Below are 13,925 nucleotides of genomic sequence, written 5' to 3' on the forward strand. Positions count from 1 at the left end.
GACTCTAGAGCTTTTCTCTACCTTAAATTGCGACCCATCATCACCCAGAATCAACTGGGGAATCATGGTTTAGTGGACAAAGCCAACATAGAAACAGCAAAATGTAGGCAGATGAAGATCATATGGCCTATCCAGTCTTGTCCATCCGTGCCATCTATTCTCTCTGTCACTCCCTTAGAGACCTTTTGTACTTGTCCCAAGCTCTCTTGAATTCAGATACTGTTTTTATGTCCACCATTGCCACTGGTAGGCTGTTCCACGAATTAACCACCCTTAAGGTCATTGCATACGATCACACCCAAGTCCCGCTCCTTTTTCGTGCACAGAAGTTCTTCACTCCCTAAACTGTACCAATCCCTTGGGGTTTTGCAGCCCAAATGCATTTTTAGTATTAAATCTAAGCTGCCAAATTCCAGACCATTTGTCTAACTTTGCTAAATCCTTCCTCATGTTATCCACACCATCAGGGGTGTCTACCCTATTTCAGATTTTGGTATCATCCGCAAAGAGGATGATACCAAACCTTACCAGACAGCCCTTCAGTAATATCACTTATTTATTTATTTATTTATTTATTTATTTATTTATTTATTGCATTTGTATCCCACATTCCCCCACCTATTTGCAGGCTCAATGTGGCTTACATAGATTTGTTAGCATTGTCATTTCAGGATATCAGATACAGTTCGTAATGTGTAGCGATTAGGAAGGGAAGAAAGAAGAAGGAAGGGAGTGATTAGGGTAGTTAGTTATAGAAGGTAAGCGTTCATAATTGAACGGGTTGGTGAGGTGACTTAGTGAGGCTGTAGGTTCTCATTGTAGGCCTTGTTGAAGAAGAATGTCTTCAGAGATTTTCGAAAGATAGTTGTTTCGTTGATTGCTTTCAAGTCTGTGGGTAATGAATTCCATAACTGCGTGCTCATGTAAGAGAAGGTAGAGGCATGCATCAGCTTGTATTTAAGTCCTTTGCAGCTGGGGTAGTACAAGTTGCGAAATTTGCAGGATGATCTTGAGGTGTGTCTGGGAGGTAGGTCTACGAGGTTTAGCATGTAGATTGGGGCATCTGCGTGGATGATTTTGTGTACAATCGTGCAGATCTTGAACGCAATGCGTTCCTTAAGTGGGAGCCAGTGAAGTTTCTCTCTTAGGGGTTTTGCACTTTCATATTTAGTTTTGCCAAATATGAGTCTGGCGGCAGTATTCTGGGCAGTTTGGAGTTTTTTGATGGTCTGTTCTTTGCAGCCCGCGTATAGTGCGTTGCAGTAGTCCAGATGACTTATTACCATTGACTGAACCAGGGTACGGAAGATGTAAATCGGGAAGAAAGGTTTTACTCTTTTGAGTTTCCACATGGTGTAGAACATCTTTTTCGTCGTGTTTTTCACGTGGGTATCAAGAGTGAGGTTTCGATCAAGGGTGACTCCTAGAATTTTCAAGTTTTGTGAGATAGGGAGGGAGCTGTATGGTGTGATTATGGTGGTGAAGTTTTTTGTGTTATGTTGTGAGGTGAGTACAAGATATTGTGTTTTTTCTGCATTAAGTTTTAGTTGGAATGCATCTGCCCAAGTGTGCATTATTTGGAGGCTTTGGTTGATCTCGTTGGTGATTTCATTTAGATCATGTTTGAATGGGATGTAAATTGTGACATCATCTGCAGAAATGTTACATAATCTTACATAATGTTACATAAATCTTACAAAAATGTTAAAAAGAACTGGCCCAAGAACCGAACCTTGTAGCACAGCACTGGTAGCATCCTTTTCCTCAGAATGAGCTTCATTTGCCACTACCCTCTGTCATGCCACACTAATCTGATGCATTTTATTTGAAGGGATTAATAACCATGTGGAGGAAGGTGAATCAGTTGATTTATAGTGTGAAGTCATGAGTTGGAGACAGTGTTGTATTGTGGACTGGCAGCTGGTTAAAAGATAGAAAAGGGATTAAATATTCTGTTTTCTCAACGGAGAAAGGTTAATAGTGGAGTGCTCCAGGTATCTGTCCTAGGACTGGTGCTTTTTAACATGTGAGGTGATCAAATTTACAGATGAACACAGATTGTGAGAAATTGCAGGATGCCCTTCTGGTAGATGTAATTTAAAATGGACATGTAATGCACATACGAAAAAATTAATTAAATCTATAGCTACACAGTGCTAGGTTCCACATTAGGATAAGTTTAGTTTATTCAAGATTTGATATATCGTTATTTGGAAATACCAGCCAAGCGGTTTACAATATTACCATGTAGGAAAAGGCTCAGTGAGTGGCAGAGGCCAACAGACAGAATTATTAGGAAAGGAATGGAGATTAAAATGGAGAATTGTTTGATTATGTATATTGATTCTGTTACAGTCTAGATTTGGTGATAGTGCGGGTTATAAGAGGTTTTAAATAAATATCATAATGCCTTTATCTCTCCATGATGTGAGAGCATCTTGAGTACCGTGTACTATTCTGATTGTCATATCTTACAAAAGATATACAGTGATACCTCGGTTTTCGTTGATAATCCGTCCGAAAACAATCGATGAAAACTGAAACAGGTGAAAACTGAGGCAATTATTTCCATATGAATCAATGTAAATCCAATTAATTCGTTCTAGACACTCCAAAATACATACCAAAAACACATTTTATAGAGAATAAATATAGTCCCATGATGGAGCTAAAGGGAAAAGGGTTAACTTACTAGTAAGGGAAACACTTAACAGGGAAAATGAGATTTGAGCACATGTGATTTTATCTTGCGTGCGTTGCGTTAGACGCACGGGGTGATGCTCACACAACGAGAAACAACGCCACAATGAGCAGGAGAACGCGTGGGTCACCCTTTGTTTTCGCAAAATTATCTTTTCACTGAAAAAATCAACAAAAACCGAAACTGACGATAACCGAAGTCAACTTGCTTCTTCTTCACAGGAAGAAAATATATCTTATTTATTATAGGAGGAATATTTTGAACAGGTATCTTTTAGATTTTCAATTATGTATTTCTTAAATAGTTCTAAGGGAAGGACTCCAACAGGCCTTGGGAAATTTAGTATCCTCATATTCAAACGTCTATTATAATTTTGAAGTTGTTCTGTTTTCTGACGTATACCCAAATTGTCTTTCATGTTTCTGAAAAATTGTCCTTAATATTATAAACATCAGTTTGAGATTTTTGTACCTGATCATTAGAGTCCTGCTTTAATTTTTCTGTCGACTTAGAGAGTTGTTCCACTGTTGAAACGAGATTCGTTGTTTCCTGAGTTGATTTTGTTATTGAGGAGTTCAATCTCTCAATTGCCTGCCAGAGGGTATCGAGCGTAACCACCGCAGGAGGGTTCAACAGTCCCTTCATGTCCAAGATCTCAGACTGCCGTTGACCGCTCCAATGAAAAGCCATTACCACAGACCCCCAATATTAGCGCCTTCCTCGTTCTTGGGGCCCGTCTCCTCCTCCCACGTCATGGCAGGGCATGGTGGTGTTTCGGCTTCTGGAGGAGAGAGCGTTGTTGCATGTTCCAAAGGCGTCGAGGTTCCTCCCTCGACGCACAATGCAGAACTTCCTCCGGTTTTATTCTTCGGGCACCAGAGAGTGAAGCTATCAAGAGTTCGATGTTTCGGGGAAGACGCAAGGGCAGGTAATGGTAAAGCCCTTATAATCCCCTTTCTTTTTGTATGAGGCATAATGGCAAACCAGAAGTCAAAACAGGAAACTTCAGCAAGCTATCCCGAACAGCCTCACTCCTCTCAGCGTGTCGGCGCCGTCTTGGCCACTCCCCACTGAGACAATCATGATTATTTTACCTTTTCAAAAAGTACAAACTAGGGGCATTCCATGAAGTTACTAAATAAAATAAATCATATAGATATTCATACAGTTGAACTCTGGAATTTGTTGCCAGAAGATATAGGGTGTAGTTGGGTGTGAAGAAGTTTTAGACATGTTCCTTCCATAAGCCTTTATTGACTAGGTAGACTTAAGGAAAAGCCACTACGCAGCATATTTGTGTGCCAGGTGCTTGTGTCCTTGATCGGCCTCTATTGTAAACAGATTACTGAGCTTGATGAATCTTTGGTTTGACCCAGTGAGGCAATTCCTTCGTTCGTATGCTTTAGTTTTCGGTAATGGAAGGTTGCGTTTGTACATTTGACCTTGGTTTAACGTGGGAAATCCTTTACTGCTCAAACTTTTTCTGAGCAGATAGTGGTCACAGGAGTTATACTGCTTTAAACCATCCACAAATAGTAGGGGTGATTGATGGTCATCAATGCCTTTAAGATTAAGGCTTAATCCATAGCTTAGCAAGTTAATAAGAGCATAGGAGCCAACTTTTCAGAATTATTGGGGGTGCTAAGCCCAATGAAAATAATCCCTCCCTGGACACATACAATGAATTTTCTCAATATTGGGGGTGCTCAAGCACCCACAGAGTCGGCTCCAATGAATAAGAGTACTCAATGGATTTAGTGCCAGATGAAATAAGTGATGACAGAGCTGCCTATACTCATTATTCAGATGGAGTGCATCTTGTCACATTTTTATAGTAAACTAGATGTATTTGAGTAATCCAGGGTTCACTCTCTATATTTTAAGGTAATTTATTATCCAGCAGTGTGGGATGCTATCGAAAGCTTTATTACAGTCAACCCGGTCCACACTAAGGGCCATGTTTACTAAACTGCGTTATAGGTGTGTTGGCATCTTTAATGCACGTTAACCATGTACGTACATTAACCGTGTACGCACCTACAATATCCCTATAGGCACCTACATGGTTAGCGCAAGTTAATCGTAGGCTCGTTAAAAACACTAACATAGTAACATAGTAATATAGTAGATGACGGCAGAAAAAGACCTGCATAGTCCATCCAGTCTGCCCAACAAGATAAACTCGTATGTGCTACTTTTTATGTATACCTTACCTTGATTTGTATCTGCCATTTTCAGGGCACAGACCATAGAAGTCTTGCCCAGCACCAGCCCCGCCTCCCACCACCGGCTCTGCCACCTAAACTTGGCTAAGCTCCCAAGGATACATTCCTTCTGAACAGGATTCCTTTACGTTTATCCCATGCATGTTTGAATTCTGTTACCGTTTTCCTCTCCACCACCTCCCGCGGGAGGGCATTCCAAGCATCCACCACTCTCTCCATGAAAAAGTACTTCCTGACGTTTTTCTTGAGTCTGCCCCCTTCAATCTCGTTTCATGTCCTCTCGTTCTACCGCCCTCCCATCTCCGGAAAAGGTTCGTTTGCGGATTAATACCCTGAATGTCTGTATCATATCACCCCTGTTTCTCCTTTCTTCCAGGGTATACATGTTCAGGTCAGCAAGTCTCTCCTCATACGTCTTGGAACGCAAATCCCATAACATTCTCGTAGCTTTTCTTTACACTGCTTCAATTCTTTTTACATCCTTAAGCCTTAGTAAACAGGACCCTAAGGTTTCTATCTTTTACAGCTAGTAGTCATAACTTTATTCAGAAGCAACTGATCTTTTCTTCATTCTGCTCCTTGTTCATTGCCATTCTGTTCCACTGCCATAATATTAGAATCTGTATGATCATTTATTCGATCTGCATCTATTGCAGTGAACAACTTGTAAACTGTAGGTAAGCAAATTGAGAATGAGTTGTAAAGGAACTAGGGGGTGGGCTGGACTGTGAAGGGACATGTGAGTGCTGAGGTTAGAATGGAAAGAGACCAGGCTGTGGAAGGGCTGTGTGAAATAACTACTACTACTACTACTTAGCATTTCTATAGCGCTGCCAGGGTTACGCAGCGCTGTACAAGTTTAACATGGGGAAGGACCGTCCCTGCTCAAAAGAGCTTACAATCTAAAGGTTACAAACTATGTAGTCAGTGTAGGTATCATGAGTGGGGAAGGTGGTTAGGCGCCAAAAGCAAGGGAGAAGAGATGGGCTTTGAGTAAGGACTTGAAGATGCGCATGACGTATGGGCTCGGGAAGGCTGTTCCAGGCATTGTTAAAATACTACTAAACATCAATTTAGTATCCTCCAACAACCCCTAATGAACTGGAAAAACTCTTAAATTTACTTTTCATGAGCACTTAGTACCGGAAGCCCTGATGATGTTGTGAGCTTGGGATCATGCAGTTGTCTGTAGAAAATGTTTTCTTAGTTTTTCAGATGTTTCAAAGTCCGTTTGAAATATTTTTAACATATGGTGTCTAAGTAAAATAAATGCTGACTTAAGTCTGAGGGTTTTGAACCTTTCCACTTTGGAGAAACGGGGAACTGTCTGAAAGAAGTGTGGTGAGACACCCTTTGCCACAGCTGGAGACATGTCTGTTTCTCCACCGCAAACTGAGGTTTGCACAAAGCCTGTTTCATTTCACCACCATTTTACGACAACATATTAACTCCCTCTTCGGTTAGTTTACTTTGAGGCATATTTTCAAAGCACTTAGACTTCCAAAGTTCCATAGAAACCTATGGAACTTTGGAAGGCTAAGTGCTTTGAAAATATGCCTCTTTGTACACCAGAGAGAAGCAGACGCATCAGTTCTACTATGCTTCTTGAATTAGTCTCCCTTGCTCTGTAAATATGTGATCTGGATGAGTTATGATATAAGAAAGTTGCAGTACAAAAGTTCAAGGCAGATTACATCAAAGATAAACTCGTATTTTTAAAATATAAGAGTCCCCAATAATATTACAGTAATAAATATAAATACAATAAAACAAAATTCTTTGCAATGTATTCATTTTTTTTCCATGCACCTGCCTAGCATTGAATATGTCTGACTTGCAATTTGAATCTTTGAGACAGAAAATTCCCATAGAGAGAGGTTTTTCATTTCTTATGACTAACAAACAACAAACATTTCTAAAGCGCTACTAGGGTTACGCAGCGCTGTACAATTCAAACATAGAAGGACAGTCCCTGCTCAAAGAGCTTACAATCTAAAAGACAAGAGAACAATCCAAAGACAAGTGAACAATCTAGAGGACGAGTGAACAGCTAATCTGATAGGGTGGATGGATTGGGGCATTTTATATTTCTCGAGCGGTTAGGCGCCGAAGGCAGCATTGAAGAGGTGAGTTTTAAGCAGAGATTTGAAGATGGGTAGGGAGGGGGCATGGCGTATGGGTAAAGGAAGATTGTTCCAGGCATAGGGTGAGGCAAGGCAGAATGCGCGGAGCCTGGAGTTGGCAGTGGTGGACAAGGGTACTGAGAGAAGGGCTTTGTCCTGTGAGCGGAGGTTGCGGGCGGGAACATAGGGGGAGATGAGGGTGGAGAGGTAGTGAGGAGCCGCAGACTGAGTGCATTTGTAGGTAAGGAGGAGGAGCTTGAATTGTATGCGATATCTGATCGGAAGCCAATGAAGTGATTTAAGGAGAGGGGTGATATGAGAAGAGAGAGGTGACAACCTTTCTAACTCCGGTGGCAAATGGTTCTGGAAATATGGTGCCTTGCTTTACAAAGATCTGTCCTGTCTGCATCAGAATCTGCAGACCTTTAAATTGAATCTCTCTAATGGACCTCAAAGCACAGTTTGGGATTTGTTTGTCAGATTTCCATGGCAAAGCCACTAGCAGTAGCACTGTGAGGTTATCAGTAAGGATCACCGGCCCAATTTTGGATGCCAGCACAAAGGGCGGGATCAACTGGGAATTGTATATGTTTGTTCCACTGCTGACCCTTTTAACAGGTGGCCTGATGCTCCTGGGTCGGTAAAGCTGGGGTTAGTTTTATCAGCTGTAAAGTGACTTGTGTTCACCAGGTGCTCACTGCAAGCTGCATTAAAGTATTTACACAGTAGTGCGCTGCTTCACATGTATTTACATTTTTTCATCTCATTACTGTGTAAAGTGGGGTAAACTGTATAATGCTGTGTTAGGGCACTGCAGCCAGCATATTTAGTGCCCTAATAAGACAGTAATAAATTCATTTCTTGCTTTTCTAAATTACAGGAAAAATTATAAAGTCTGTCCCTGGGAAACTAATTAAAGAGGTAAGAAAGTTATATTGTGGGATACTTCACCCCCCCCCCCCCCCCCCCCCCCCCCCCATTTAGTTATTGTGTTTTTAGCAGACGTGGTTTTTACTTACTCAGTTTTTAAAGTTCCTTCCATATCAGCTAACCTTACTATATATTCCATTGCAGAAAGGACAGCATTTGGAGTTATTTATCATGAATTTCATTAACTCTTGTGAGTCTCCGAAGCCTAAACCCAGTAGACCAGAACTGACGATTCTAAGTCCCACTTCAGAAAACAGTAAGAAGGTAAATCCTCTGCTATGCAAAAAAAGAAAAAAAGTGGATACAGGAATGGTAGTGTTGAATACACTCTACTGAGTTTGGTTCGTTGGCTACAGTCAAGTAGAATAAATAACATTTCTGTTGCATATTCCAGCCTTTTCCTCTTGTACTGTGCTGTCAGCCGGAGATTAGTTCAGTTTTCAATATCTTCTATATATATATATAAAAGGCACCACCAACGTTCTAATGAAGCCTCACTTCCGTTTTGCATGGTGGTGTAGAGGTTTCACGAATCACACAGGCAGGAGTAAGGAGTAGGGAAACGTAGCCAGCAAGCTGCGATCTGCTCCCCTCCCCCCCTGCTGTATGGTCAGGGCATGGCTGAGGATCTCAAAGCGCAAGCTCCAATCTGCTTCTCTCCTGCTGACTGTGTTGCTGGGCCTGCTCCCCTCCCCCTCTTCCTCTCAGTTGCAGTGTCAGAGAAAATGAGTGCAGGGAAGGTCAACCACTCCCTCCCTTTACATTTAAAGCAACACCAGGGACTTGCATCTCTGCCTCTCCCTTCGCCACACACACACAACACCTGATGCTGATTTTGAAGATTTTGGACCGCCATGCCGCCTCTGTGGATGGAGAGGGGGGAGCAGCGGCTGCGACTTGGTGAGGGCGAGGGGGACAGTGGCAGCGCAGACATCGGGGGGGGGGGGGGGAAGCGATGCTAGCGCCCGTTTCATTCCTCTCTGAAACGTGACTTTTCACACTAGTGAGTTTATATAGTTCTGCTTGACAGCAAGCCTAAATAATCTGAGTGGCATAGTCCATGTTAGCTGAGGAAGAATGGAAAATATTTGAAATCAGGGCCGGTCCTAGGGTCTCTGGTGCCCCCCTGCAGACTATGAGTTGGCGCCCACTCCCCCCCCCCCCCCCCCCCAGCACCTCCTTTCTCTCTTCTCCCACTCTGCCCCTGTCCAGCGATTCTCCTTCGCCCCATGCCCCGCCGCCCTTGGTGCTTTAAATCTTTAATTTACCTCTATTCCAGCAGCCGCATCATTTGAAAGCCCTGCCCCGTCTCTAGCCTTCCCTCCCTTTGTGAGTTCGTTCCCTCAGAGTCCCGCCCTCCAGGACATGACATCAGAAGCCGGGACTGCGGAACGAACTCACGAAGGGAGGGAAGGCTAGAGACGGGGCAGGGCTTTCAAATGACGCGGCTGCTGGAATGGAGGTAAATTAAAGATTTAAAGCACCAAGAGCGGCGCGGTTTGGCGCCGCAGCGGCGCCCTTGAAGGCAGGCGCCCCCCTGCGGTGCTTACCCTGCTTACTGGGTTTTGACCGGCCCTGTTTGAAATCCCTAGAAGGTTGATTCCAATGCCTTAACCTTATTCTGTTTGGTGCCTGATTTTACTGTGCTCTGCAAAGCAAGACATAACATGCTGTGATGTTATTCAGCCCAAGTACTCAGTACATGTGCAGAGTAAATTCTTTCTGTACTGTTGTGAGCTCAAGTTACTCTGCTTATTGTTTAGTTTTGCTCTTCTTCTTTTTTTCCTTTTTCTGCTTCTGAAAATGTGTTGTTATGAGTTTTTGTCTCCGCTGAAGCTTTTCATCATAGTCTCTCTTAGCCTTTATGATAAATGCTTTGCATCTAGCTTGACAGTACTTATGTTGCTTCTTATTTTCTTCATTTGGATCCTTTTTCCATTCTTTGAAAGATGCTGTTTTGGCTCTATTAGCCTCTTTCACATCACCTTTTAACCACGCTGGCTATCATTTTCCCTTCTTTCCACCTTTGTTAATGCATGGACTTCATCTTGTCTAGGCTTTCACAATGCGATTCCCTTATATGGTCTGTAGCCACGCCCAGCGCATCCCAGGATGCACTGGGCTGGGCACCGCCATTTTGCAGCGGCGTCAACCCAAGGAAGAGGAGGGAGGCAGGCTTGAGGGGGTTGTCTTTTATGCTGGACCACCAGGGATTGGTCAGACAACGCTGGGGGGGGGGGGGGGTTGCTTGCTGGGTGGGAGGGGGTTTGGCCGGCGGCCATTAGACCACCAGGGACCATTTTCTGGGGGTTTGGTGGGGCTGGAGATCCGGTAGTTCTCCAGCCCTCCCTGGGGGGTTGGATCATCGGGGGGACCGGAGGTCCGCCGGACCTCCAGCTCCCGTTGCTCAGGGCAGGGGTAGTGAGGGCCTGGTGGTCCCATGGACCTCCAGCCCTTGTTTGATAGGTTTGGGCTTTTGACAGCCCAGACCTGTCAAACAAGTGCTGGAGGATTGTGCTGAGCGCATGCTCAGGCACAATTCGCCCACACTTCTACCCCATGATCAGAGATAATTGCGCTGCTTAAATTTGCATGCATTATCTGTGATCATCGGTGCGGTAAAGCCCCGCGCTGTTCCAGCGCTGTTTGGAACAGCGCGGGGCTTTTGATCATCTGCCTGTCTATCTAAAATAGCTCCATCTCTTGTCAGTTCTTGGATCAGTTGCTCCAAGAAACAGCCATTCATTACATCTACAAATGTTTACCTCCCTAGCGCTCTCTGGTGTAGCGTATATCCAGTCAATATTGGGGCCAAACCATTGTGTACTGGCTGATGAGTTGGTAGCCCCTGGCTAAGGACTTTCAGTTGAGAATGTGACAAAGGAAAGCTCATGCCAGTCGACTTTCAGATAAGCAGCGCTAAGTTGAAAATTAAAAGTAGCATCTGCCTGGCAGATGCTCACAAAGTGTACATGTACGGTTACAAATCAGATGATTTTTCTTCTGGTTAATCTTTTCTTTTTGAATGTGTGCGTGCTTTTCTTTTTCAAGATACATCTTGTTCATATTTTTTAGCTCTTCAATGATGTGTTCAAGAATAATGCAAATCGCTCTGAAAATGTGGAGAGGAAGCACAATCAAAACTACTTCATGGAGATGATGACAGTAGATGGGGTCTATGATTACTTAATGTATGTTGGTAAGAAATTGTGCTTTTTACTTCATATGCAGAGTAACACATTGATGAATAGTAAGTACCACATTTTTTAATAACAGCACCTCATTCGTTGGCTAATTGAATGTATGTGTGCATGACGTACGCTGTTTAAAAATGTAATTTCTTTCTTAGTGATGCAGACCAAAGGAAGAAGCAATGGGGAGTGCTCACTTGACCCTCGGTCACCCTCTTTTTTTCTTGGTTTTGTGGTGTAGTATAAGCAAGGCCTCTTCATTTACAGTGGTTCTCAAGCCGTAGCAGCTGCCACATACCATAATCTTTGTGAAAATCTCAGGAAATGAGATCATGAGCTCCGTGTTACTTGTTCGTTCCTTGTACAAGCAGCAGTTGGCTTCTGTTTTCTAAACCTGCCGCTCAGACTGTCTAGATGTTTTTCACTTTTCCCTGCCCCACAACCAATGTGTTACATTTTTACAGCCTACTCCCTTCCTCAACAGTCTGAGTCTCTGTGCTGTTTTGAAAGGGTTTTACCCTTTCCACCGGGAGTCAGACCCCTGTTATTTTAATACCCGCCCACTCTTAATCAGAGCTGCTGTTTTCTTAAATCCTACTGCTGGTAACGCCAACAGTAACTCTTACTTTTGGCACTGTGTGCCTGACAGGGAATTAAACCCAGCAGTGACATCAGGATAAATAACTCCAAATGCCATCCTTTCTGCAATGAAATATATAGTAAAAGGTTAGGTAATATGTAATGAGCTTAAAAACTGATTAATTACATAGTAACATAGTAGATGACGGCAGAAAAAGACCTGCATGGTCCATCCAGTCTGCCCAACGAGATAACCCGTATGGGCTAATTTTGTGTATACCCTACTTTGATTTGTACCTGTGTTCTTCAGGGCACAGACCGTATAAGTCTGCCCAGCACTATCCCCGCCTCCCAACCACCAGCCCCGCCTCCCAACCACCGGCTCTGGCACAGACCGTATAAGTCTGCCCAGCACTATCCCCGCCTCCCAACCACCAGCCCTGCCTCCTAACCACCGGCTCTGGCACAGACCATATAAGTCTGCCCAGCACTATCCCCGCCTCCCAACCACCAGCCCTGCCTCCTAACCACCGGCTCTGGCACAGACCGTATAAATCTGCCCAGCACTATCCCCGCCTCCCAACCACCAGCCCTGCCTCCTAACCACCGGCTCTGGCACAGACCGTATAATTCTGCCCAGCGCTATCCCCGCCTCCCAACCACCAGCCCCGTGTGGTTTTGTTGTGTGGGTTTGTTGTGTCCTTTCTTTATATTGAGTTTGTCCGTGTATGGTAATTCTTCCTTTGTTTTGATTGTTTTGATTCTGGTGTGGTGTTGTATCTGGGTAGTCTGTTAATCTTGTTTATTGTGGGTATGTTGTTGGTGTGTGTGAGGGGGGTGGATAGTGTTTGGTGAATTAGGGATAGTGATTAATTAGTAGTACTCTGCTAAAAAAAAAAAATGAGAGACAGCAAAAATGAGAGACAGCTAAGTAAAAAAAAAAAAAAGGGAGACTGAGGGGAATAGCTAAAAGTTTTTGAAAGAGATGTGGGAGAGGAAACATAAGGAAGGAAGGAACAATATTGTGTGTGTGGAGGGGGGGGGGGGTCGGTGGAGCCAAGGGGTTGAAGAGTGGATAGGAACAAGTGGAAACTGGAGAACACTGGTACCTCCCTCCTGGTGATAAAGGAGCTCATATCAGCGCCCACGTTTGCTTCTGATCATCGTCTTGTGAGTGTTCAATTTGAGGGAGAGTGCTTTATTTGTTAGCTGATTCTTTAACAGAACATATTTTCTGTAAATGGGGGCCCAGTTTAGGAATATTGGCTTATCTGTTTTTTTAATTAGTTAGCTATACATGGCTTTAGCCTAAGAAGACACTGATTTATCAGTGCATTGTAAGCCACTTTGAGCCTGCAAAACTGTGGGAAAAACGTGGGGTATAAATGTACAATAAATAAATAAATATCCAGTCTGATTTTTAAGATGTTCACAGTGGATATGTATATAAGAAAGTTGCTTTCAGTGTGGAGTGACGTAAAATGGAGGAGGAATGAAATTAGAGGGAAAGGAGGGAGGTGTGAGGAAAGAAGGGTAAAATGCAAATGGGAGAGTAGAAGCATTTGGGAAGTAGGTACTTTGAGATGAAACTAGTGAGGAGTAAGAGAAGAGGAAAAGGAAGTGAGAAAGAAAACAGTAAAGTAAAAACTCCCAAAAAATTAATTGAAAAGCAAAACTTTTGTAGGTTGCACATTTAGGGGCCCTTTTACTAAGCTGCGTAAGCGTCTACGTGCGCCAAAATGGGGTTACCGCGTGGCTCTAGTGGTAATTTTATTTTTGACGCGCGTCTGAAAAATAATTTTTATTTTTGGATGTGCGTATCAGATGTGTGCCAAGTGGCATTTGACGCGTGTAGGTCATTACCGCCCGTTTACCACGTGAGACTTTACCACTAGGTCAGTAGCTGGCGGTAAGGTCTCGGACTCAAAATGGACACGCAGCAATTTTGATTTTGCCACACGTCCATTTTCAGCAAAAATTTTAAAAGGCCCTTTTTTTTTTTTTTTTTTACAGATGTTATGAAAAATGGATCGGCATGCGCCCAAAACCCACGCCTACACTACTGCAAGCCATTTGTCAGCGCTCCTTTGTAAAAGGACATTTTATATTAGAGAGCAATTTTAAAATGAGATTTTTAGCTAACAAAGGGCCCCTTTTACTAAACTGCGCTAGTGAT

At 43.3% G+C, this 13,925-nt stretch overlaps 2 protein-coding genes across 6 annotated transcripts in view; one reads left to right on the forward strand and one right to left on the reverse strand.

Moving 5' to 3' along the window:
- NT5E (5'-nucleotidase ecto) overlaps positions 1-13,925 on the reverse strand; it is a 502,044-nt gene that overhangs the window by 177,934 nt on the left and 310,185 nt on the right. The gene's annotated exons all lie outside the window — the stretch shown is intronic.
- Positions 1-13,925, forward strand: part of LOC115467289 (sorting nexin-14) — a 193,165-nt gene that overhangs the window by 145,031 nt on the left and 34,209 nt on the right. For all 5 annotated transcript variants that reach the window (XM_030199131.1, XM_030199130.1, XM_030199133.1 and 2 more), the window contains 3 exons: positions 7,930-7,970; positions 8,124-8,243; positions 11,055-11,178. In XM_030199131.1, coding sequence (XP_030054991.1) covers positions 7,930-7,970; positions 8,124-8,243; positions 11,055-11,178 — 285 coding nt within the window. The remainder of the gene's footprint in view (positions 1-7,929; positions 7,971-8,123; positions 8,244-11,054; positions 11,179-13,925) is intronic.

The sequence above is a fragment of the Microcaecilia unicolor genome, chromosome 3, assembly GCF_901765095.1.
Source record: "Microcaecilia unicolor chromosome 3, aMicUni1.1, whole genome shotgun sequence".
Taxonomy (NCBI): domain Eukaryota; kingdom Metazoa; phylum Chordata; class Amphibia; order Gymnophiona; family Siphonopidae; genus Microcaecilia; species Microcaecilia unicolor.